The 27,584-nt window shown below is 40.9% G+C and overlaps 1 protein-coding gene across 1 annotated transcript; it reads right to left on the bottom strand.

Moving 5' to 3' along the window:
• Positions 1-2,538: 2,538 nt before the first annotated feature.
• txnrd2.2 (thioredoxin reductase 2, tandem duplicate 2) lies at positions 2,539-25,624 on the bottom strand. The gene is made up of 17 exons (XM_046385729.1): positions 25,483-25,624; positions 24,693-24,758; positions 24,556-24,612; positions 24,303-24,447; positions 23,803-23,877; positions 21,968-22,046; positions 21,456-21,518; positions 21,118-21,188; positions 16,988-17,007; positions 16,552-16,643; positions 16,282-16,456; positions 9,959-10,095; positions 8,607-8,702; positions 7,673-7,765; positions 5,681-5,752; positions 5,151-5,248; positions 2,539-4,767 (listed from the first exon to the last, which is right to left on the bottom strand). Exons 1-17 carry the CDS (start codon positions 25,556-25,558, stop codon positions 4,644-4,646), a joined length of 1,539 nt encoding a protein of 512 aa, XP_046241685.1. The 5' UTR covers positions 25,559-25,624; the 3' UTR covers positions 2,539-4,643.
• Positions 25,625-27,584: the final 1,960 nt, after the last annotated feature.

Below are 27,584 nucleotides of genomic sequence, written 5' to 3' on the forward strand. Positions count from 1 at the left end.
TGGTTGTTTTTGTGAGTCTGCCATTAGACTTAGTGCATGGCTTCAGTGGGTTCTTTGAGCTAATTGTCTTGAACTTGGGAGGCCAAATAAGGGAGTAAGCAGCAAATTCTAGCTTGGAGACTCACCTTGACTTACCAGTCTGAGGGCCCCTCTTTTTACATCAAGCCTCCTCAGGACCCCCTCCCCAGTCCCCGCCCTCTGTCCGGGCCCTGCAGGCATCTCAGGCTGACAGCTCTTGAGCTAGACACTGGCAGTACAACAGAGCAGTCATAATTGGCCCCTATTCATTTCTCCGAGATAATCCCCACCAAGATTGAGCCTTTTCTGTTCCTAGCGTCATTTTTTCACATATGTTTACACAAGGTATGTATTGGTTTCTCCTCCTCCTGAGGCTTTTGCTCTGGCTGTGGGGCTGTATACCCAGCATGTGTGTTTTAACGTGTGTCTGAGGGATCTGCTCTTCTAGCTTGGCTGCTAGAGCTCAAGACCTGAAGTCACAAAGGCCTTGTGAATGTCTGACTCACAGACAACTGTCAGCATTTAATGGGCCGGATTAAGACAATGTGTAGAACCGAGCGCACACTGACATGTTGACATGTTCTACTAAGTGCATTTCAAGGTGGATTTAGCTTGTTTGCTCCATTGTGGAGAGACAGGGGAGACACAATTGCTAAATAGGACGGACTATTCTTGAGATGGCGGGTGAACTCTACTCCTGTTGTCTGGGTTAGGACTGACACTGGCTTCATTCTCAGGGTGAGTGAGGCTGCTGCGGATCCTGAGGAGGTTCAGGGGTTTCAGAGAGCTCTGTCCTTAACCAAACAAACACACTGGAATTTCTGCCATTGTTGGTGCAGAGGGTTGAGTGACAGGGCTGCATAGCAGAGCTGCCTGTCAGCAGAAACGACTCCGGGTCAAAGTGTGATCACCCCTTGTGACACTGCTTAATATTAAGACTGAGCCATGTGGCATATTTTAAGATAAACCTGTGCAGATCCACAGAGGTGCATATTTATATTCACACCAATATTGGTTCTCTGGATTTGTTTTTGGATGCCTTTATAATGGTGTGAAAATGCACAATCATGATTCCAAAATAGTTGGAATCTATATTCAATTGAATGCAATACAAAGACAAGATATTTATGATTTATGCTCAAACTTTATTGTTCTTTGTGAATACACACCCATTCTGAACTCAATGCCTGCATCCATTATAAAAATGTGGGACAGGGGCATGTTTACCATTGTGTTCCATCACCTTTTCTTTTAATAGCAAGTTTGGGAACTGAGGAGACTAATGGTGAGGTTTTGAAAAAGAGAGGGGTCTTGACTGAATGCAGGCCAGTCTAGTACCTGCACTCTTTGACTATGAAGCCACGCTGTAGTAACATGTGCAGAATTTGGTTTGGCATTGTCTAAGCAGGGACATGCCTGAAAGACATTGTCTGAATGGCAGCATATGTTGCTCCAAAACCTGTATGAACCTGTATGTACCTTTCAGCAATAACGGTGCCTTCACACATGTGCAAGTTACCCATGCCATGGGCACTAACAAACCTCATATCATCACTGATGCTGGCTTTTGAACTTTCCCCTGGTAATAATCTGGATGGTTCTTTTCCTGTTCAGCCCAGACCACGCAAAGTCAGTGATTTCCCAAAACAATCTGAAATGTGGACTCCTCCGATGACAGCGCGCTTTTCCACTTTGCGTCAGTCCATCTCAGATGAGCCCAGGACCAGAAAAGTCATTTGGTTTTTACATTGCATGGCAGAGTGCTGAGATTCAGCAATGAGTTGTGTTCCCTTCAGTGGTTTTCCACAGTGTTTCATGTTAGCAGTATCTCTTATACAACCATGTTAGTGTTTATTGCTGTGCTGCCTGAAGGACTGAAGATCACAGGCATTCAGTGTTGCTGGTTTTTTTATTTTTCCATCCTTACATGCAAAGATTTCTTCACCTGTTAGGAACTTGTTTCCCTGTGCAATGTTCTGAACAGGTGTTTTTTGAGCGGCAAAAAAGTCTTTTGTTGCCCCTGTCCAAATTTGAAATGTGTTGCTGGCTTCAAATTCAGAACAAACAGATATTTTACAAAAATCAGTGAAGTTAGTGAGGTAAATCATTTACTGTTTGACAAAGGAATATATGTCTAAACTGACCAGCAAATTATCACATCCTTTTTTATCTACATTTTAAATGGTAAACATCAAACTGATAACTTGGCTCGGAAAGGAATGGAAATGTGGACAATGAGCCGTTTCCAAATTCATAGTTTTAATGCTAAACTATGCTAACCTGGTTGCTGGCTGTAGTTTCTCTTTTTGCTGCATTACACTTACATTTTGTTTCTGTAACTCAGCCTTCTCCTTCTCTCTGTATATGTTTTGTTTTTACAAAATGAGCACAGTCCAGTGAAACGAAACTCCTTGCACACACATGTACTGTATGCTCATGTGTACATTTACACATTCACGCACATGAACACAGATGCTAGCGATCCTGCAGTTATTTATGTAGAACACAGTACTCAATCAGTAGGCATCATTATTTTAATGGTGACACTGTGCATTCCAATGCATTACTTTACATATAAATTATGTATAACAAAGCTTTTACTGGAAAATTACTCTTCTCTATTTACAACTACTAAAGTTGGCAGCCAGGTGACATCAGGCCTGCACTCCCCAGTTTTGGGTTTTAGTGCAAGTCATCATGAGCTGGCTGACCTGAAAGTTGAACCCCAACCCCCTGTGAGGCACAGCTGAGTCTAACTGATCAGGTCTTGGGCCCTTGAGTGACAGATTAATTCAATTATCATTCAAATTAGACAGACAGGTCATTAAAGAAAATTTCATCCTAACTAATATCTGATTTTGTGCGTGTGAACAGCCTTACCGTGTATACTATGAAAGAGTAAAGGGAAAAAAAGCTCGAGGGAAGCAGAAGGTAAAAAGCAAACAGACATTACAGTTACACTTATGGCCTCAATAACTTCCCTCACGTTGCCTTGGGCCCACCCTGAGGTCTCTGAAGTGCCTTGTTAAGCACAGGAACACCGACTCAATTACCCTGGGCAAGCACGCTGCTAATGCTCAGTATTGTGTTGGTTGGCTGCTTGGTTGGCTGTGTCTGTCCCCTGCCCATCCACCCTGTGCCCCCCCCCGGCCCCTGCCGTGCAGTGCTGCAGCATGCGAGCGATCTGTGCTCCGAGTGATAGAGTCAAGCTGTTCCTGCTGAGCGGAGGTCAGGGTCCTTCAGTCAGCACCTCGGCCCTGAACAGAGCACACAGGAATCCCCCTTCCCTCCCTAACCAGAGCTGAAACTCAGCTCTCTCTCCTCTGGCCCAGGTCCAAATAAACCTGGTACCTCTCTCGCTCTCTCTCTCTCTCTCTCTTTCTTTTTCCGCTCCCCATCTCCTGGCACACTGTCACACCCCTCAACAAAATCATTAATCAGACTAGGCAGATTAGACTTCAAATAAAAATAAACTATATCCAGCAGCCTCCTCATAGGTCCCCCGATTTCTGTAGCAACCCTCTTTATTGACAGTCCTCCTCCTCCTCCCTCTTCTTCTACTTAATAAACCCAAGATGTTCAGCACAGCCAACAGGTTGAACATTTGGGAACTTTGGCAAACTGTGGGGGTCTATTACTGCTTTATTGATATAAACAACACGCTTTATCTTTGAGGGTGATGACTGTTTAGGCCTAACCTGCCATCCAACAACAGATAACCCTTATCAGTTTGGCACCAACAGAGCCTGTCTGCTTTCAGACGTCTTACAAAAGCACATATCTTTTATAGGGATTAAAGGGATTAAATGTGCAACCTGAAAGTATTCAGGCTTATGTTTTATCCAGTGGGTAGTTTAAACTGCCTTCCATTCTTGGTTCAGAAAAAAGGGTTTATTGGAGGGCAACAGTGCCACCTTTGGGTGAAACTGAGGAGTACAGTTAAAGCAGAGCTCTCCCAGCTCTGTTGTCAATGGGTAGAGTTGCCCTGGGCCTGGGCTATGGCATCCACACAGCTTTTGACACCACATGTTTGTAGTCCCATGGCTTGTTTAGGGCCCCACTGGGAAGGTGCCCATTGCCCAGGTCTGGCTGACTGACAGGCGGCCCGCCGACTGTTTGTGTGTGTCCATGGGAAATGGGGCGGTGACGCTGTGACGACAGCCCAGGAGCTATCCATCAGTGTCATGGGGAGGGTTTGTGGGGGTGTATGGTATGTGTCATCTAAAAGACTAATGGACAGGAAGTACAGCCGGAGAAACAACAATATTTGCAGAATATATATTCAGAAAAATGTTAGGGCTTGGTCTACAGTTCTCGTAAGTTTTCAACAAAACACTGAGCTCTCACTAACCTGTAGACCCATGCTTTCAGAGCATACACTCACAACCTGCACCGTGCATGGGATAATCATAGTCTTGGTTATCACATGACGTGTCAGTGACACTAACTTGGGCAGCTAGGGATGACCAGCAGAACTGGTTCATGATGAGATCCTGTTGCACAGGAAATCTGGGGCCATTTTGGGGCCAAACAGAAGGAGAGGAATGAGGAGAAAGAGCAGCACAAACCCAGGCTAACTTGTTTCCTGTGTGCTCAGTAGTGTTCAGAGACCGAGGGGCTTAACCTCAGCAACCGGTGACTGTAGCATCCAAGCCAGAGCGCTTTGTGATGTTGACCTTGGTCACCTCCTCAGCACAGGTTGGGTGGATGCCTACTGTCTGCAACAGGTGGGAATATGTTGCGGCACACCTGAGACACATAGAGACACACACAGAGATCATTAACGTTGCTTTTACTCACAGTCTCTCATGACTGATAACTATAGGAGTATTATCCTTTAATGTCCTGTCATTGTAAGTCAGTTGTTATACATAGAAAAACAACTCATAAGTATATAGTTCATTAGTGTCAACAATTTTAATATTTGGTTTGCTGTAACAAATACAAACTGCATAGGAAAGTCAGGTCAAGGAAAGTCAAATCCTACAAAAATATTCCATTCTGCAAATGTTGCTGACTTTGAGAGAGTTATAACACATCAGCTCGACATCATTGTTGTTTGGATTGTTGTTCCATAGGACATAAATGCAACTTTACGACCTTAAATAATACCCAGATTTTATTTAACTTACTGGAAACCCAAAGCAAAGCCCTGTGTGACTTCTCCAGCGTTTGGACCAGTGAAGTGCAGACCCAGGATCTTCTGCTCTCCACCACGCTCACATACCACCTAAGGGGGTAGAAAATTGAATTCGAGTCAAGGATTTGTTAGTGGTAGCAGTGTACCCATCGCATGGCTTCTTTGTCTGTTTCTGCCTGTAGCTGCGAAACCAGCCGTTGTTTTTAAGGATTATTTTTATCTTTGCAACTGGTAGAGAACGACAAGTGGATCCTAAACCTGACTGGCTAGAGCACAAGTTAGCAAATTAACGGTGAGGAGGATTACTGAATGATCAGACCATTGAGATTATTTTATGTCATGAGTCATTTCCGCTCACAATATGTGTTGAGCACCATGCTAAACCCCCACCAACATGCTGCAGGAGGTCCTGCTACTCCAGTTCCTCAACTACAGACATACACAAATTGCATTTCTGACACAAACACATTGCAGAAAAAAAAACAATTACACAGTATATTAAATGCACACTTGTAACCCTACCTTCAGGTAACACTGGCTGGCATCTCGCTCTGCGACAGTGAATTCTAGGGGTTTGTAGAATGCATGGTAGACCTACACAGACGTTAACACAAGACAAATCATGTGAACAGGAGAGATGGTATTCAAAGTGTGTAGACAAAAACTGTGAGGGAGTTTCCATAGTGATGATGTTTTCTGCTTGCATATATTTTGTAAAGTGATATATTGACTTTTATTAAAAAAATAGCAACTAAATGAGCACAAGGATCGTTAAAAAAATGTTTCACAGATAATAAAGCACAACTAATGAGGGAATTAGTTTTACATATTAAAAGCCCATTGATGTTACAGATACATTTTCTTTTACGATATCAATACTACAATAATACGTATCAGGTCATGGCCTCCAACTTTCATACCGAATTTGTTTAATTTTGGCCAGACAATATCTCACTAATAATGCAAGTGCAGCACCTTATGAGCACTGATTCAAACTCACTGTATAAAATCTGAATAAAGATATCTATGCTTGCTCTTGATAGCGACTGATTTCAAACTCTCCACTGGAAATGTGTGCAGTGTGTTTTATTCCACGGGCGAACGTGCCAATACAAGTTGTGAGGGCCGTGCAGCTGTTGGGGGCCGGTGCTGCAGCTACTCCTCAGATCTGAGCACGCCTGTCATCACCCCATACACACCTCAATCAGGCCTCCTGCTCGCCTGTCACTCAGAGCAAGGAGCCCCACCTCGCCGACTAAACCGTTTATCAGCGGGCTCGTGCAGGTGTTGGCTAGCATCTGGCACACCGCTCACGTACGCAAGCATGTAAAATACAGAGTTGCTCGCTGCTGCATTGTGTGCGTGTGTCAATGTTTGCTCATGGGTTAGGGAACATTGTATCGGGTTTATGCAGGTTGGTGGCAGCAACAAGCCGCTAACACTGAGTGTGTACCTTTGTGTTTTGCATGTGTGCCATTCATTTATTAGTGAAGAAACAAAACTCATAACAAAATAAAGTAGCCAAATGGAGCCAATGCTGCAGCAGTTCTGTGTTATTATACAATAAAGACTGTGCAGGTTCTACATATGATGAGATTAGTTGTTTTATTTTACAGTGACTTTAGAACTTTCACAGACGACTTAGTGCAAAGTACTCTTGTACACAGAAAATGATTTCATATCGTTTTCTATTTCAAAATGAAAGCATCCAAACAATGATGTTTACTTTATAATATCAACAACAGAAAAGAACAAACCTCATTATACAATATGCCAGAAAATGATTTACGTTTTCAGCATTTCACAACATTGTGGGCACTTGAGTCAGGCCACTAACACTGCTGGGTTCAGGTTCAGGTCTCACTAATGCCTAATGTACGTTATTTAATGTCTGTAATTAAAAGGGGTTTTTTTTACGTTTTTTTTTTTTATCACTTTATTTTCTCCATAGTGGTAAAAATTTGCAAATTAGGAGCAAATCGGTATTCTTCTTATACATACATACATACATATATATATATACACTAGTATGGAGAAACTAACCTCCCTAATCTCCCGATTTTCTATTGTATTTCAACTTGAAATGTGGACATGTGAAGGGCTTTCATTCAAAAGAGAACAAATTCTTCTGATTCATTCTGGAAAGACTTCCTGTTGGGCTCTCAGTGACATATCACGTCCTGCGTGTAGTATATGTGAGTGGTTACCATCAGGACAGAGGTACAGGGTACAAGCCCTGCAGACTTCCTGTGCCCAGAGATGCTTTATACCTTACAGCACAGCTCTGTTAAACAAATCCTTGTGATGTGAGGTGTGTGTCACTCACTTTTTGTTATACTTAACCCTTTTTTTGCTGGTGGTGTTGTAGTTTCTGTCCTTCATTTTAATGTCTTTTTAGTTGTTGTTGTATTTGTCTGACAGTTGTTGCAGACACAAAGAGGAAGGACAATAAACCAAACTAAGCTCATTGCTTACAGCTGTATTGTAGTCACACGGCCACCACATCTATCTCACCTCTATTCCATCTTTTCCATGCTTCTTCTCGGCCTCCTCCTCAGAGAGACCCACACAGCCGTACTCGAGGGGAGTGAACACTGTGGTGGGCACCTGACACACACACACACACACACACACACAAGGACATGTTGATCTATAATTATGAGGACCATCATTTTTAATTCGATCCTAAACCTTTAAACCAAGTTTTGACCTTCAAAACATCTTTTGAATTACTAAAGACCTGCCAAAATGTCCTGAAAAAGCAGAAATGATCTCACAACATGTGCACACAGTTATTTGACAGAAAATTCTGCAAAATTATGATAATTAAACCTTCCTTTCAGTAGCTTCAAGAAAAAATTCCAAATCATTCTTTAGTTAAAGTTTCTCAGAGTGGGTTTTGGACTAAAATTAAATTCAAATTTATTAAATTTTATTAACAAAACAATTATTCAATAAATTGAGAAAATAATCAGCTGATGAGCCAATAGTTAGCATGTACTACGAAGTAATGATTACTTTTACTTTATATTTCAACACCATGAAGAAAATACAGAAATAAAGAAATTTCAAACCTATTTCTCTGACATCAAACAAAATTAAACAAATATCATTATGTCAATCTCAGAAATTCCTATGAACCCATGTGAATATAAAGGTAGCCTGCTCATCAATATAATAAAAACTCCACTGACATCTACAGAAGAGTTGAATTTAAGTTATACACGGGATGATGAAGAGTCAAAACTGCTATATGTTTATGTCACAACTCATCCTGAAGACAAGCCCGAGGTACAATAAGACTCCAACCACAAAACAGCAGTGAGCATTATAATTAGCCTCAAATTAAGTATAAAACAATGGGTTCAACAAGCCAAACATGTACAAGCTGTGGAAAGATGAAGGGAAAGCGTGTGTGTGTGTGTGTATGTGTGTGAGTGTGTCTTACACTGTCGTATTTCATGAGCTCAGTGCTGTGACCAGCCATTCTGCGGGCGAGTAGCTTTCCCGCTTTAATTGCTGTTGGAGTCAATTCAGGACGACCCTAAAACGAGAGACAATTCAATTTACTTCAGTATTTCTGTCTCTCAAACACAGTGAGTCTTGTCTGTGGCAGAAGTCTGATGTTAAAGCAGTCAGTGTAAATACAAACACACAGACAAGGTGGATCATGAGTCTGTGACTCACTTGAGAGCTTGACATTTAAACCATCAAGTTCACTTTAAAAGGAAAAATCTCTGCCTCTTTGTTTTGCCTTTATTGTTCTGGATGTCTGCCAAAATAGACAAACACATAGTCTTGGATACACACATGCACACACACGTATACAACTGAATGGTGCAGGAAACAGTAGGGCTGCAGGGCAATTCTAGAGGCATGACTACAACCTGTTAAATTACCACCGCATATCCTGTTGTCCAAAACATCACCTGCACCTCTGCATGCATGTGAATGTGTGCTCTGGTATTCCAGTAACTGTCATTCGTCATTATAATGCATTTCTTGGCACACATTTCAGAGGATAACAAACTGAGATATCAACCCTCCTGCCTTTTAAAAAAAAAAAAAAAAAAAAAAAAAAGCTGACAGACAGATCGGGGTGGAGTGCGACTCATCAAAGTGAACTGTCAATCAGAAAGAGTGTGTGTGTGTGTGTGTGTGTGTGTGTGTGTGTGTGCGTGCGTGCGTGTGCATGCCTTGACGCCTGGGAGGCAGGAAGAAAACACACAGCTGGTCGTGGTGAAAAAAAAACAACACTGACGTTACATGCAGCAGATAGAACTAGTATTAACATGGCTCACTTGTTAGCCTTGCAGATTAGTTGCACTTCATACATAACGTCTTCTGCCAAGTACTTTCTGGTTGATAACACATCTTGTATGAGCACAAATAAATGACAGTTCTTTACTTTGTCAAATGTGCTCAGTTTAGAGCAAAGGGAAAGGTCGATAATCTTCAACTCACTGAGTTTGAATACAGCCAGAAGAAAAGAAAAGAACACATTTAGAGTGAAGAAAAAAAATTGTTGTCTTTACAATCATTATTATGCTTTTTACACATACAGCAGGGGAGGGTTTATGGGACCTCAAAAAACTGAAGTAAAGTAAAAGTAAAGCTAATGTTAACAAAAGTAACATTTTTTATATCTTGACTTTATCCAGGACTTGGCATCCTGACATACCTCGAATCTTTATTAGCTGAATTCAAATTAAGACCAATCATTACGTATTGCTTTTCCATCTGTGACATCTATGTTATCTGGGCTGTTTTTGCTGAGTGTTGTCTTTTCACATCGCTTACCTCCCCAACGTCTCCGAAAGCATAGATGTTTGGCACCGACGTGGATTCATCGGCGCCCACAAGTATTTTCCCCGTCTCTTTGTTAAGTTGCACACCAAGCTTGTCCAGGCCCAGGGCTTTGGTTTCAGGGGCTCGGCCTGAGTTCAACAGAAGGAAACACTGCAAGGTGAATTACATTACATGACTGACTTACATGTCGGGAGAGATAGAGGCTCTCTGTATGGTATTCATAACACACATTGCATGAGGTTTGAAGGCCCCCACTGCTCATCCAACCCAGTAAACCCTGTGTAAGAGTTATGAAAGTTATCGAGAAACTGGAGGATATGTGTTATGTGTTATGTTTATGTGTGCACTGTTCCTAACAAATACAGTGGCATTCAGCTGGAGCACTAAGAGAAAGGAACCAATACAGTTCAATACCGATTCACCTTCATGAAGGACAATAGGTGATGAACTTTGTGGTGACCTCTCTTCTAACTTCAGGAATTACTAAACAATATCAGACTGTCTTTCACGATAAGACTTTTTGCACACTGATGATAAAACTCTGAGAACAAATTAACTATTGGTGAAAATAGATCAACTGCAATCAGTTCTGAATAGCAGTTAATTCTACATTCAGTCATGCTGGCAGTACTTGGTACAGTACTTGTACTTGTGCCAGTGGTGACTTTGAACTACATGTTACAATCAGCATGCTAACACAGTCACAGTGACAATACTAACATGCTGATGCTTGGCAGGAATAATATTCAACACGGTCACTATCTTATCTTAGCCCTTTAGCATGCATACATTTGCTGATCAGCACAAAATCACCTGAAGCTGATGGGTGTCATGTGACTTTGTGCTGATTGTGTCATCTTGAGGATTTTGACGAGGCAATTCTACTTTATTGCAAAAACCATGTCAGACACACAAGTGTCTTTTAATGTATACCTAAATACATGTGTGGAGGGGAACTTTCACTATTTAACAATAACTAGCTCATATCTATTACCCATGTTGGAATTAAAATAAAAATAAAGTCTACTCATAATTTACAAGTCTTAAATGAGAAAACTATAACATCTGGCCAAGTGAGAGTGGGAGCCCAAAAGGAGAAACTGATGAGCAGCTGGGAATCAGTATCCCATCATCTCCCCCCGCCCCCTGGACACCCCAAGGTGTGATTTTTGACACTTCCTGGGGGACGTCTGACTGATGCTGTCGACACTGAGTCTCTATGGTGATGGTGCACGGACCACTCGCACCCCGCTTCTCTCCATAGCTCCTCACAGCCTGCCTGGGTAGCATAATAAACACTCAGCCCTGAGCTACCCATGTAGATGCTATCGGACAGCAAAAATAACAAACCCGCGAGACTCTTTTTCCTGACTGGAGCCGAACAACAACGTCCTCGCCCTCTTCTCAGAGCAGGGGGGCTACTATAGGGACCTGTCTAGAGCTCTACAGCATGGGTGGTTGAAGGTGATGGAGAGCACAGAGGACCATTCTATAATTCTCAATTCTGCATTTAAAAGCAAGAATGCATCAATGATCATAGGTTGAAAATATATAGTGGACAGGGGTGTAAAAAAATATTTATGCACTAAAGTAACACGACATTGTGTTTTGTGAGACTGCTTTGATTTGCAGAACCAGTGTCAATTTTCTTTAAGAATAGTTTAAATGCAAACGCCATCTATCGGTGGATCATTTCATATTGTGTGTTAACTCCCAACAGCTAGACAGCAGTGTTGAAATCTTTCTTCTGCTGTTTAATTCTCCCACTCCAATGTAATGTCAACTCAGACAGCAAGAAGTATGCACATATTGCTGTCATAAACAACAACAGAAACAATATATAATATATTGTATATATAAATATGTGTGTGTGTGTACACATATATATATATATATATACAGACACAATATATTACTATTGCTTACAGTATCTCAATATATTGTACTGTGATACAGTATTGTGATACATATCAGATACACAACCTCAGTGGTGGGTGAAACTGTCATAAAGACTTCAAGATTACAGCATTGTATGTGTCATCATCAATCAATAAATATGATTTCAGCTATGTTATATTGTGGAGGGTAAAAATAAAGTGTTTTGTTTCGTTCCTGAGTTTCAGTGGAGTTCCATAAGGGTTAACATCCTGTTGAGGCTTTACCCTCCAGATAAGAATACATTTATTCAGCTGAAACATTTCAATATTTTACATTTTCTGCTTTGAAAGCTTTGAATTTCAACATCAATTACTGCAAGAATATCAACAAAATTCATATCAGCAAGATCTGACTGGTAGGTATTGACTTTCTCTTTACATATCTGGCCTTCCTGTCTGTTGCTCCAGTCACTGCTGTACTGTAGCAGCGAGCACAGCTCCATTGTATAGCAAGGACACAACAACAGTGGGCTGGCTGATAAGGGAATCCGCTGGAGCTGAGACACTGTGGTCCAACAGATAGGCCAATCTGAACAAAGCCTGTTGTGACATTAAGAGGAAGCCTCTAGACTGCTAGGCTAATTAGCCACAACAACCCTCTACAAGTTGAAATGAGAGCTGGACACTTATCTGATGAAGCAAATGAACAAAGACAAAGGGGACTGTTTATCTTGGGGGTATAGATCATACAGGATGCCAAAAATTGATTATGTGTTGTATCTCAGGCCAAAAAAGGTTTTAAGATGCAAATCGATAAAGAGCTAATTATCAGTGGAAAACACTTGCATTGCCTGTGCATAACAAAAGATGTCAATGAAAATGAAGCCCCCATAAAAATAATATTTATTTAATTATAATAATAATAATAAAAATAAACTAAATTTACCCTATAGACTGACTGGTGCGTTTTAGTATCATCACTCTCTCATGCTGTGTCCACAAATGAGGTGCCGCCTCAACCCAAAGCTCAACCAAGAAAGTCACCAGTCACTTGTAACTCCTGATTTCCGCTCGCTTAAAATTTATCACAACTTCACACAATCTACTTATCTGAATAAGAGTTCTCTCAGTCACCAGGAAGACAAACATTGTAAACAGAGTTTAAATGCCTTGAAAACTTATTTTCAAGATCAGCACTCTACTGGGAACGAGTTAGAGTCGTGTGGTTATTTCATAGGAGAGATTTCTGCGTTTGTGCCTTATTTTCCACGACTTTCTGACTTCTTCAAAATAGGTGAGGATGGGTTGGAAATAGGTGATGTCATGCACATCTCTGCACCTGTCAGAATTCAGCCACATTTGAATCAAAATGTGATGACAGTCATGTGTTTGTTGTCAGCAGTGTCTATCAAGTCAAATCAAATCACAGCCATAAATGAAAAAAGTTGTTTTGTTTTTGTTTCCAAACATTAACTCACTGAAACCTATTTAGTAAATGATTATTTAACATTACAGTGAAATACTGAAAGATTTAAAACCATATTTACAAGGACTTTAAAAAGATTTAAGATAAACTAGCAGTTGAAGACTCAGCAAGATCGCCTCAGAGCTTTAAGAACAGACTCATACAGTGGGCATTGAGCCATACACTGGTGGAAACAACAGGGCAAAACAAAATAAGAAATCTTTCTTGTTGTCTGCACATGCTATACCATGACTACAAAGATGCTAAAACTAAAAGTCACAAGAATACTGAATTGCTCTATATATTTTTGGATATATTTTGAGTGAATGCCTATATATTGCTGCAGTCCATTGGGGAAGATATTCAGTGACTCACAGTAACCAGGTTCTACCTTAAAAACAAGAATAATATGAGACTACATTCTATCACAAGTGATTTTCCAACTGCACAATTGCAAACCCACACACTAAAACAGACACAGAGACACAGAAGATGTCATCAGTAACTGAGATTGGCAAATAGGGTTTAAAAACAAAAAAACCCCAGAAAAATAGGAAATGTTTTTTAATGAGAACTGAAGGAAGACTGATGTGTCCACTGTCCACATGCAGACAGGAAGTGTGGAAATGTTCTGTTTCCTGGTGTGTTTCTGTAGGCACACCTGGACAGGGGAGCGGCCATGAGGCCAGGAAGGAGCAGGGGAAAGGTGGAGGGAGGCAGAGCCGTGCAGAAGGATGTGGCAGACACTGGTGATACTGTCCTCCGGTCCCCTCTGGCCTTTAATAACTCCACAGAGGCCTGGGACCCTGCCTGGCCCCTAGTGTAAGGTCACAGAAAAAGGAAGTGGCCTTGTACTCATAACTCCTGCATGCTCACATCAAAGAGCAGAGGCCACGTTCTTACTGTTTCTCACTAAACTGTATGGGAACAAAAGCTGTCAGGGATATTGCTGGGGCTTCCAAGGTTTTAGCTAGTAGCACTAACACAAGGGTACTGCCGCTGGTGTTACGATTCAGGAAACCCTTTTAATATGCCACACTGTTTTTACAAAAGTTGATGGAAGTTAAATTCATGGAGATCAGGCCAGTGGTGCCATTCAACGAACTCAAACAACAAAAACTAACAAATACTTAGCTGCATTTAATGTAATATGTAATGGGAAAGGGGCTAAAAACACGCTAAAATATTTTACAGTTTGGTGGACTGTGGTTTTGTGTAGTCCCAAAATATTAAGTGCTCGACTAAGTTTGGGTGAGAACTCTTGCTGAATATAGGAAACCAAGGGAAGCAGCATCTCATGCATATCAGAATACCCACTGATACATGCTGTCAGTGCAAATGTCATTCTCACCAGCCGCCTTACGTGGGGACGGTGTGGGAATTCAGTCACAGGAGGAAAGAGTGAGCGTCATCTCAGCTGCAGGGTCACGCACATCCTTGTCGCTGTCACACGCATACAGCAAGAGAGGACCCCCCCCAACCACCATACACACACACACACACTTTCCTGCCGCATCATTCAAGTACAGTGTGGTGAAGTAAGCACTGAAAAAGCCTGGCAGTTAGATACTCAAAAGCATCACCTTGTCTTTGAAACCACTCAACACAAATAAACCAACAGCGCTTCACGGATGTTCCCTCCATTGTTGCTAATACTGCTAGTGGAATGGGAGAAGGAAAATGATAGAAGGTACAGACAGATGAGAGAGGACAAGGAGGGCTGGTGGTAATGGCAGGCAAGAGGGCCGCAGTCGGGGCTGGCAGTGACAGATGTGGCACTGGTTTCCGCAGGGCTGGCACGGGCAGGAAGGCCCAGAGAGGGAGAACAAAGAGGGGAACGCTGTGACCCTGTGCCTGGGAGCATCCTGCCCCGTCCTGCCCTTCTCCATCCATAGATCCAGAGAGCCAGCGGCGGGTGATTAACACTTCTCCTGGCCATTCCCATCACTCAGGCTTTATTACTTTGTTTTCAACCTTGATTCCTCTGCTATCTGCTGACACTGCACTCTATTGAGGACGACAGTGATATTAATGGTGGAAGAGAGAACGGTCATACCAGTGGTTTATTTCAGGGAGATACATGAGAAATGAAATAGCTGGTGTATTACACGTAAATTAGAATTTGATTTTATTTACTTTATTAATCCCAAACTGGGAAATTACTTATCTGTATTTAACCCATCACTGATTGAAACACACACACACACGCAACATGCAGTGAAAAACACAGGAGCAGTGGGCTGCCACTGTCAGGCGTCCGGAGAGCAAATTGGGGGTAAAGTGCCTTGCTCAAGGGCACATCAGCTGGCTAATCGGAGGGAGATATTATTAATTTTGCCCATTCATCCAGAAAAGCGTTTGTGAGGTCAGACACTGATGTTGGACCAAAAGGCCTGGCTCACAATCTCTGTTCCAGTTCATCCTAAAGGTGTTGGATGGGGTTGAGGTCTGGTCTCTGTGTGGGCCAGTCAAGTTCTTCCACACCAAACTCATCCAGCCATGTCTTTATGGACTTTGCTTTGTGCACTGGGACACAGTCATGCTGGAATAGAAAAGGACCTTCCCCAAACTGTTGCCACAAAGTTGGAAGTCTTAAGCATATTAACATTGTGTGTTATTATACAATAACACAACACAATATTCAAGGTGTATGGCAAAAGACCTCCTGACACTGTCTTGTTTGTTTTTTATTGATCCAGGTTAAACGTTCGAGTTCTAACACTTTTGCTTAAAACAAGTCAGGAACATTACAATGTTGAGCACTCATTTCCAAGTCGCGAGTCTAAAGCCAAGGCTTCTTTTCTTCTCTAATGTGCTTAAGCAACATGCTGAGTCTCTACCACTCCAGGGATGTTCTTCTCTATTTTAGCCTGACCCCTCTGACCTCCACATGGAGGGGGTGAGAAAGCATATTACTTAAATATTCCATTCTTCATTATCACATTTTTTCCAACCCATGCACACAGACTCACCAACCGCCCATAACACAGAGTCGTAGGTGTCCTTGTGTTCATTGCCTGTGTTGGTGTCTGTCCAGGTCACCTGCAGAGCTCCTGAGGAGAGTTTGTCCACTCTCTTTGGGACACATTGCCATGCAAACTTGGTCCCATATGCCTCCATGTAGTCTGTCACTAGACCTGCCATTTGCTGAACAAACCAAAAGAGAATATCCATCTTCAACCACAACAAAAATCACTATCATGTTGTGCACAATATTTGGACTGCAGCTCATGGAACAATACCTGGTCAAACCCCCGGAGGGCGATGCTGCGAACCATCACTGTAGTGTCCAAGCCAATGCCAGTGAGGAAGCCTGCACACTCCAGAGCCACATCTTAGCAACAACAGGTTGAGGACTATAGTACTTATACAATGTGTGTCTATAACACATAAAGACTGACACTCTCGAACAACAAGAATAAAAATGGGAGCTTTTGGGTCCTGTATTACTAAATAACTGCTACCTAATCTGTCTCGGACTGAGGACTCATCTTAAGGGTCTCTGTGTAGAACTGCAGATACAGTACTCTGAGTTTAAAACAAACGTGAAGAGTTAATACTTTTGAAACTGGTCTGGTGCCAATCTTATTTTAATAGTAAGTTAATGATATTTCTCTACTGATAAGCAGTGGACATATGGTAGTTGTATTTATAAGCTGTCTGGCAGAGAAAGGATACAACTGGCTCCAACCACAAGCCTGTAAAACACAAAACGGAGAAGTTCTTAGACGAACTAACAACACAATAAAAATACATTTCGCCATTTGTGCAGTACACTTTGGCCAAAAAAAATAAAGCAAGGCTAAAGTTGAAAATGTTAACTTCGTCCTAGAATTAGAGAGGTGATGAATTACAGAACTTCACAAGCTCAGAGGGAAGTGACGAGGTGTGAAGAAAATGCAGAAAACAGGGACAGGGCTGTGTATGCATGTGTGTGTGTGTGCGTGTGTGGTCCAGGTGAATTACAGTTCTAATCCAGCCCTAAGATCAGTGGCATTGAGGAGGGCTAATTGCCAGTGTTTAAACTAATCCCTGTAGATGGGGTGCGCCATGTTCTGGGCTCAAGTCCACACATCAGCCAGCTGAGTGATGGCTGTCACCCGCATGCATGAGGCCCTTCTCTCCCTTGTTTTTACCTCTCCAGCCCAGACTTCCATCCCTCAGGTCTACTCCACCTGACAGCTCGGGCTGCCTGCGGCATATCCTGCACTCGTCCATGCTAACAATAACTGCTAAAAAGCCCCTGTGCCCGTTTTCTCTATGTCTGTGTAATGCACAGCTGCTCTTAGCACGTATTGTGAAGTGGCTCAAAGAAGATTAGGCAAAGAGCTTTAGCTTGATTCTACACTTTCATCACCGAGAAACTGTTTTCGACTAAAAGATGCTCCTTTGGGACCTGTCTGAGCCCTTTCAACAAAGGTGACAAGCAGGCAAGAAACAGAAACAAGGACAGAGTGAAAATTTTCATCCGTCAGTCTTTGTGTCCTATGGGTAAAATATTGTACTAAGCCAAGTCAGGTTTGTTTATATAACCCAGTATCACAGCACAATCTGTGCAGCACACCACACCACAATAGATGAAATCTCAAGGACCAACTGTTAGTCAATAGCTGAATCACTGTGGAAATCTGGACGAAGGCTACTAAAAGACAGCTAGTTCAGGTGTTCCAAAAAACACAGTGATGCTTTACACACTACTGGGACAGTTATGTAACCAACTCTGTACTTTTTGACGAAGAAATGTAGCTTATGCATGGCAGATTGATATAATAATGAACTATATACATAGTGTTTTTTGGGTGTCATTTGTCATTCTCCTTAATGTTTGCTTTTCCGTCTGTGTGTCTGTTTTGCTTTGTATCTATTTTGTGGATAAAAAAAATGAAAAACAATAAATATATTGAACAAAAAATAAAGTTCTTCCAGCTTCCGTGTGCAAATACAGCATGTGTAGAGCTTTTGAAACACAGGAAACTATTATATAAACAGTATGTACCACACAGACTTGTATTATCAAAGAGGAATCAATGCATACACTGCATAGGTGGCTTAAGGGGAATCTCCTCTGACCATCTTGCCTTAGCTATTTGATTCTGAAGCATAAGAAAGCCTGCTCAGCATACAGTTTCTTCCTGTTAACAGCTGCACAAAAATGTAGCAATGTTGTTCCATTTCTTGTTCCCCACTTTGTTTTCTATGCATGTCTTAAACAAAGTGCCAAATGTTAGATTAAAGAAGATACCACAGAAATAATGCAAGCAAAACTCCAAATGTATTTAATGAAGGTATTCAAAATAAACGTGACAGAACGAGAGGCTGTCAAGTTCAATCTCACGCAACGCTGGACTCCCACTGGAAGAGTGAACAAGGAGCCATACAACAAACAGAAACACTATCAAACTGGTCAGAGGAAGCTCAGGCGCTTTTACTGAGCCCACAAATACATGAAGTGGATGAGCCAAACTAAGATTTTCATGGACATTTGGACTGTGATACTGCTGTAAATTAGCATGGCATTACAAATCCTTGGCTTCCTGAGTTTTCAGTTCATTTTTATGAAGGTACATATCGTAACATGTGTGATTCATATGCTTCTCTATACAGGAGAATGTTATGTGTTTTAACAGGAACTTTACTGACTGTTTTGTTTTACAAGCTTTAACCTTTACTCCCCAAGTACCCAAGAATTTCTATTTAATCTGCACAAATTTCTATTTATTTTGATACACTGATCTGTCATTTAGAGGAGAGCTACTGTATATGAGTGGAAGTGTACTGCTGAGACCATTCTGTTACACTGTTCATGTTATTATACAGGTGCAGACTGCTTGTATGAAAAAGAGATGCTGTGAATGTTTTGTTTCTCTACAAATACAGAGAAGTTATACTGGAGCCATCTGTGGTGCTTTGCAATAAACTGCTGAAAGATATATCCGGGAAGTGTGGTCTTCGACTATACAACACAACCCTGACTTAGTCCCAAAAAAACAAACCCTCATACCACCTCAACTCATTCAAGTTGTGGCCCATTCCTAGACCAGTATCACAAGCCTGCTGGCACGTGCGCTGTGCTTTCTCTTGATAGCAGGATGATGGCAGGCCGCTCTGGGCTTTGCTCCCCGGCGGCCAAATCTGTCACTCAGGTGTGTTTGTGCTCTAAGACCCATTAGACACACATCACTCGCCCGGGGCCCCTTCCCACATCAGCTCTGCTGGCAGAGACAGCCTCTCGGACATCACCTGCACAGCTTACAGCTCAGCAGGACAACAACATCTCCAGCTCGAGTGTGTGTGGTTCAGTGCTGTTACAGAGGATGCTAAAGCTAATGCTAACCCTTAACTTACCCCTTAACAGCCTGCAGGGGGGAAGAGTACCCCACTAACAGTCACACTCATACATCAAAGAACTTCCTGAGCTCAAGTGTCCCTGAGTGGATAATTCTACACTGTTTATACAAAAGGTATTTTGTCAAATGCCACAGTGTTACCTGTTTAAGGATGTGCATTCACGTTGATTTGCTGACCACAAATGATTTTGTATTGCCATCAAGTGGTCAAAAATCTGACTTACATACATATTACTACGCATAAACTGCATTGAAATACCACACATTCTGAAATTAAAATTATAGAGTACCCGACAGTCCGTAACTAGGTAAAAAAAAAAAAAACCTCACCAAAACACTACATTATGTGCTGCATACCTATTGCCAGAAATACACAAGCACTAATAATAAGGCAAAACAGAAAGACGAATGTAATTAGAAACAATTAAAACCTCCACGCCCCAGGTGCAGACCCCCTAGATACATGTGAAGCTTAAATATCGGAATCATTATTTCCGCTTATCTGTCACCGTGGAGCTAACAACAACCAAAACTCAGTTACACCACAACCGCTAGCCACTGTCTGCACATTGAACCAAGAGGAAACATCAGGGAAAGACCAATTAACCAGGTGATGACAGGGGCTAAATGGCTGAATTAAAGAACTTGTTCTGTAAAGGTCAGGATGCACGCCGTTAATCTGAATCATGAGGCGAAGACAGGCTGACAGGAAGGGAGAAAAACAAACTGCGTGTCACTGATGAATGATTCCAGTGTGTGACGGTGGGACGTGTGGTGTCAGCACGTGAGACAGCACATGAGTTAGAGCAAGGCCTCAATACTGCACAGGTTAGAGGTTCTGTTTCCCTTGCAGCTCACTGTATAGAGAACAAAGCCAGCAATCCTACATGCACTAAAATGCCTTCCTTTGAGGCTGATATTATTATTTTAGAACTAAATTGGTTATAAAATACACTACATGGACAAAAGTATTGGGACTTGACGATTACACCAATGGGGACTTTAAAGACATTGCATTCTAAATACACAGACAGCTTTGCAGCTATAACAGCTTCCAAAATCTTGAGGAAGCCTTTCCTCAAGATTTTTGTGTTTCTGTGGGAATTTTTGCCCACTTGTGCAGTAGAGCACTTGTGAGGTCAAGCACTGATGTTGGACCAAAAAGCTTGGCTCACAATCTCAGTTCATCCCAAAGGTGTTTGATGGGGTTGAGGTCAGGTCTCTGTGTGGGCCAGTCAAGTTCTTCCACACCAAACTCATCCAACCATGTGTTTAGGGACTTTGCTTTGTGCACTGGGACACAGAAATAGAAAAGGGTCTTTGGTCTTTGATGCAAACCGTCATCACAGATTATCATCAGATGTAGAGGACACTGACAGGTAAATAGCTGCATGATAATAAATATAATACACATGATTTAATATAAGGTGTGTATAATACGTAGGTGGAAGGTGCTCTCACGTTTTCCCGGGCGACTTTTTCAGCCAGAAGATGTCGTCGCTGGTGATGCCGTGCTCCACTGCTCCAGGGATCTGGAACAAGTTAAAGCTGTGAACTACCAACAGGTCTATCAGTGATGTTAAACACAACAAACAGTTTGGTCTCTAAAACCTGCTCTCTTTCATGTCTCAAAACTTGTACGTGTGCCATACTGTAATAACTCCACACCACATGACTACATCACTTCGGGGTTTTTTCACTCCTCTGTTGCCACAGAGTGTTTCTTTCTCAATTGTTTGTCTACCTTGTAACCAGTCAACCAAACAATACACGGAGAAAAAGCCAAACATGTTGCGTACGTTTGTGGGATACTTGGGCCGTCCCCCTGTGGCGATCACAATGTTCTGGGCAGTGAGAATGGTCTATATGAGAGAGGAGCAAAACGTGGAGTAAAAGCCTTTGTTCATATTTGTTCAAAGAAATGTCAAATGAAAGCAAGCAGTCTCGACAGTATTCTGATTTAGGCGATGATAGAAACATTTTGAAATTACTGAAACAAGTAACAACACTACACAGATGTGTCCTTATAAATTAGGATTCCATGGATGAATTTAGATGTTGTGCTTCACTTTGATAACTGGGGAGTAGAAAGAAATGCAGAAAACATATTTAATTGCTAATTTTATATTATGATTAAAGAAAAAACTATTAAAAATTGAAAGTGATCATAAAATCGAACTTAAGAAACCAATGGATTGAAAACAAGTACACATTAGAACTGTAAGCAAACATACAACAGGATGTCATTCAGACAGTTTTTTATTGTATTCTCAATCATTCTAAAATGTCTACTTGTGAACTAGCAGCCCACCTCTTTCCCTGCTTTCGTTAGTCCTTTAACAGTGTGTTCATCCGCCAGGCTTCCTTTCATGTTCAGATACTTCACCTTCCTGTAAGACAGAAGATGAACAGCTGGTTGCTCCTGGAGGTGCGTAAGCTTGCTGCAGCAGTGCACATCACACACACACAGTAACTGTTGTGCTGTAACCACTGTCGTCATCCGTCACATGTGTTTTCTGCTGATTGTCACTGTGTATTCTCTACATTTCATCCTTTTAATCTGCACAAATCCAAGGAAACATTTGTAAAGTTGTCCCAAAAAAACATCAACAAAATGATGAGTATGAGTTAGTTGCACAGAGAAGAGAATGGGCCAGGCTGCACAGCAGATGACTGTTATGATCTGCGTGTCTCCTTCTTTACAGGACAGGGGAGGAAGAACAGATGTTGAGCGATATCTATGTGGAGTGTATCAACAGTGGACATGTGGATTACACTACAGGGTTGTTATGCAACTTACTATGAGCATTTTACATTTTGTCACTTGTTTGCTTTGTTTCCATTTTAACAGACAGTCACCCTTGGTTCCACTTTAAGAAGCAAACCAAAACCATTTCTAGTCTCCTGGAGATGAGGATGAGAGACAAGAGGCAGCATGAATTTGGTTTTTAACTTTTTTTTTTCTTTCTTTTCACTGACCGTGTCTAAATGCAACATAAAATCAGCCGTGCTGTTGCCACGTAGAGGCACGTAATTTCAATCGACTCCATTTACTTTAAAGTGTGAATTTCAATTTAGATTTAAAATTGTATTTGTTTAAAAAATATCTTCATGAATTCATCCATGAGTGTGAAAAATTCTAACTTGTACAAAGCAAATATAATCTTGATCACTCATATCTCATAACCCACAAATGCTATTTAAATTTTCACATGCTAATTATTCAGTATTACTCACAGCAATAAAACTTTATTGCTTTTAAGGAAAACTTAATTTTTGCAGATTAAAAATGGGATATTCATTTCACCTCTCTGCACTTTTCTTTTTTTAACCACATTTTTAATTATCATACTGTGCTGGCTCCAGTAAAATTTCATGACAAAGAGGAGCAAAAGTTAAAGAAAAAAAGAACGAAGAAGGATGCATTATATTGCAGGAAATATATAATATTGCCTATCGATTGATAATGAAATTACAGTGGATGAATAGAGAAATGCAAAGCCAAACTGCTTGACTTTAAAAAGGCAGCAGCTACACAGACATTATGATTGCAATTTGCAATACATGTTCCCCAAAGGATCAGAGAGAAAAGGAGTTTTCTTATTAATCTTATTAGAGCTCTCAAATATTAAATCATTCATCTTTGCTCACTCCATCTTAGCCTTTCTTACCCTCAGGTGTGCATAAACTACAGGATTTGTATTTCTTACAAAAATATGAAATCATCAGTTATCTTATTAAGCTGGTGATTATTGGTATCAGATGAAAAAGTCCATATAGTTCATCCCTTGACCTGAACATAAATATATATTGTTTTATGAACATTCTCTTTTTCTGAAGGAAAATTATGAACATGCAAAATGCAGGAGGCTGCTATAGTAATTAAAGTACATACTGCTATAGTAACACAATGTACAGGCGTTGATCTAAAAGCCTAATTCAATCTTCAGATCAGGAATAGACACATTTACTCTGGGCAGGATGTCAACATTTAGACTGTAATGGGACACAATTGACAGCTAAAACAAACCCTCAAATCAAAAGGGAGGAGTAGTCCACTAATTCCTGCCATCAAATCAGCCATTATATGAAATATAATTTAAAGAATTAAGCCTGAATAAAGCGAGCACAGCTGATGTCACTTACTTGTCCTGCAGCTGAACTCTGTGACCCCAGTTTAGAGACCTGACGTGGTTTTGCACAGCCTCTGCCATGGTGACCCTGGAAAACACAGCAGAGGTCATACTCTAAACGGAGCAGCCCACTGTGTTCCTGGCCACACTGACAGTACAGAGGGGGAAAAATGGTTCATGTCGTGAATGTGTTCACCAGTAGGTACTTTGACTGTAATGGCTCAAAGACATAATAATGCCCAGACACCATATATTCAGATTATATTTTGACAAACTATAATTTTACCCAATTAATATTTTATGTAATGGCATCAATCCCACCGCTGTTAAAGAATTCATTTTCCAACCGCAACTTGTGTTTTTGTCCTACTGCACTTGCATCACTAGATGGTGCTGTTTAGCTGATCATAATCAGCTGATCATAATCATTTGTTTACTTTTCCCATAAGCGAATAAAAAGATGATTAAAATAATTACATAAATAAATTCAGTGACAAGTTTTGATTGACCTACCAGTCATGGCGGACTGGCCCTGATATCTGCCAGCCATACTTTCCAGCATCTTTGATTGCAGTGCCAAGTAGAGCAGCCTGATGCATGAGCTTCTTAGGAATGCAGCCAACATTAACACATGTTCCACCAAGACCCCATTTGGTACCTGCATGTTAAGAGGATTTAACAATGGTGCCTTTAAAATCTTCAAGCAACAAATTGTTTGTTTGTTTTTCTTAGAATGAACCAGCTCAAATGGACAAATGTATTTTACCTGTAACAGATGGCTCCACATAATCTAAAACCGCAACTTTCTGTCCAGCCTGTGCCGCTGTAGATATGCATAACGATATGATGTCAGTGTGTTAATAGAGGGAAATCACTGTGCAAAGCACTTCAAAAAGATCTCACCTTCTTTGGAACAAGCAAGGCCTCCTGAACCACCACCAATAACCACCAGGTCATAGTCATACTTCCCTGTGTGAACATTTGGATTATCAATAGTGGACACAGTAGAACTGATGTAACATACACACACACGCATATATACATAAAAACACTCTCTACTTGAGTAAAATTATACAACACAACACTCCTTATTGATACTCACGTTTCTCTAATCTTAAAGAACAAGTTTTAGTGTTATGCCCGTCATATTATTTCTCCAGAACATGGAGGGCTGTAGCAAGCAGCGCGAACTGTACATATTTTTATTTGACGCCGGGCTGTTTGTTAGTCTGCCGGGCCAATTTTACCCAATGTATTCATGACGTATCCAATGACCATGTACATGTACATTTGGTGAAATAATTTTTAAATTGTGCGTAGAGGTTATCACCACACATGAGGACAATTATCCAGCTATATCTTAATATACCATTCCGTGGTTCTTAAGACTCCAGCTGGGTAATGTATGACCGATAAGCATAATACGTGAGTCGATCAAGACGTAGTTGACCTCCATTAAAATGGAATGGAGACTGGATGGATGGCTGAGGACAGCAGGAGAATGACAGTTACAGTAATTAACAACCTATTAACAACTAGCAGATTCACAAGAGTTGACTTGAGTTGACCAGCAGGGCTGCTGGTTTGGTTCTTAAAGTTACCTGTAAGAAGAACGGAAACACGTCCAACTATTAACCCGTCCAAATTCTGTTTCCCGTATTTACACAAAAATATGTGAACGATAAATTGTTACCTGTCAGATTTCTTGTCAAAACATGCAAGCAATTAGCTCTTTTCCACCGGTGTCTTCCCCTGCAGAAGGCTGCCATGTTGTTATTACAAAAGGACCCGGGCACAGGATGTGCTGTCTCGATAATTGCCTGAAAAGAAATGGGTCACATTCAATCCCAACAAAATCGAGAGTTATGAAATGTGTCCATACGTTAAATGTTGTTCATACTACATAAATTCGAAATTAAAATGTTAATAAGGATAACAATATTTATCCGGTTTTATGGAAATTATTTATGTATACTGTATAAAGATCACTACATAATACTACTTACTTTTTTCCAAATGTTACATGTAAATAATATGAAGGAATTGTACAAACACAGACTAATTTGAATGAAAAATATTACTGGCCTGTGAGCTAAATAGTTTTTCACTGTGGCTTTCCCAAAAGAAAAAAAAAAAGGGGTCAGGAGTCCGTGTTAATGTGTGTGCCTGGTCTGCCTACAAGACTGAATCCCAGTCCAAAAATATATTTTTCTGTTGCTAACTCTAAGTGGTTGAGATTGAAACTCAAAATGTTCCTGATGCATCATTACAACATTGATAAGATTTATAGCTGCGTGTCTGTTGGCTGTTAAACTCTTCGGTCCTCCCGGCCAAAAGTGCAGCCCTCTGCCCGCCTGTATGTCCTGATAAACTATAAAAAGTAGCTGTACAGCTTCAGTATTAAAATGGTGAACACAATAATGCATCAGTATTTATATTCCAACAGGACCACTTTACAAAATTTAAATGCATGACTTTTACTTGTAACAGAGACTCTGTATTGTGTCACTACTTTTACTTAAGTATAGGATCTGAGTACTACTTCCATCTCTGTCAAATCCTGAAATTCTGAGACAGACCTTACACATTTCATAGGCAAGTAAAGCCATCATTTTAATTTCCAAAATTGTTGATATTTTTGCCTAAAATCAGTTTCAGTCTGGATAGTTCTGTTGTGTTTGAAGTCATACTGAAATAACGTTGGCTGAGGTACAATAATCTTGTAAAGTGTATTCATTTCATTGAGTAGAGTTTTATTAAAAATACTTGTGTCCCCCCCACCTTTGAAATCAAAACTTCATCCTTGGTTAGACACAAGATATCTGACAGTCTTCTCGTGTCAAACTCCGCACACACACTTCTGTCAGAAGTTCACAAATGTAATCTATTTACTTGATGACAACACTGTACAGTTACAATTTTGATTTTCATTAAACAAAAATAAAACACAGACATCCAGGTCGTTCATTTTCTGGGGAAAAAGTATCTGGGTTCTGTGGGTGCTCGTATGAGGATGAATACTACTACATGCTCTCACCAGACCTCACAGTATCTCCAGCTGTACAATTGAGAACAGAATAATGTAGGCTGATACTAACTGTGTGAACTAAAAACGTAGCAACCAGGTTACATCACTGGATCTGTTTTTAACCATCAAGTGAGTAATCTTTGTCAGTAAATACAGGACTGGACTTGTACAGTACAGTGTACAATGAAACAATAATTTGGAAATTTCTTTTCTTGTACACAGTAGTCAGCTGTCATTAGCTGAACCAATTAGGGAAATAAAACTAAAAAAAAAAAAAAAAGTTTATTACACAGTTTATTGAGTACTTTATTGAGGTAATGATGAAATACTGCTGTCCAGGAGAACAGGAGAATACTGTTCAATGAAAATTAAAAATATTCTAAAAACATGCTGTAGGTGCAGACTTGTGTTGCAGTTTTCTGCTGCAATCAACAGGGGGAGGAAGAGGTGCAGGTTGCTGGCGGTGACAGAATGCAGGAGTCTCAAGCACCTGCAGGTGGAGGAATTGTGACGCACCTGTCTTCCAGAATCTGGCAGAGGCTGTAGGTGGAGAAAACCGCTTGTTGCCGGCAGTGGATGGAGGTGGAACCTCATCAAAGCTGGTGGGACATTTGTCATTTATAAGGTAATGTCCAAATTAAAAAGACTAATGCTTTCCTACAGGTTCAGCCTTGGTCATCTGGTTTACTGACTCCAAACAAATGGCTCATATTGTTTAAGTAGATGCTGTGGCATATGCTCACAATTCCTCGAGTGTGGCAGATTAA

Source organism: Scatophagus argus, chromosome 4 (assembly GCF_020382885.2).
Source record: "Scatophagus argus isolate fScaArg1 chromosome 4, fScaArg1.pri, whole genome shotgun sequence".
In the NCBI taxonomy this organism is placed as follows: domain Eukaryota; kingdom Metazoa; phylum Chordata; class Actinopteri; family Scatophagidae; genus Scatophagus; species Scatophagus argus.

What these genes read in the sequence shown, in the direction of transcription:
- txnrd2.2 (XM_046385729.1), bottom strand. Translation starts at nt 25,558, where the DNA reads ATGGCAGCCTTCTGCAGGGGAAGACACCGGTGGAAAAGAGCTAATTGC. An exon ending in TTTGACAAGAAATCTGACAG is followed by an intron (nt 24,759 to 25,482) that starts GTAACAATTTAT and finishes ATGTTCACACAG; the next exon opens with GGAAGTATGACTATGACCTG. An exon ending in TAACGAAAGCAGGGAAAGAG is followed by an intron (nt 21,519 to 21,967) that starts GTGGGCTGCTAG and finishes TCTCTCATATAG; the next exon opens with ACCATTCTCACTGCCCAGAA.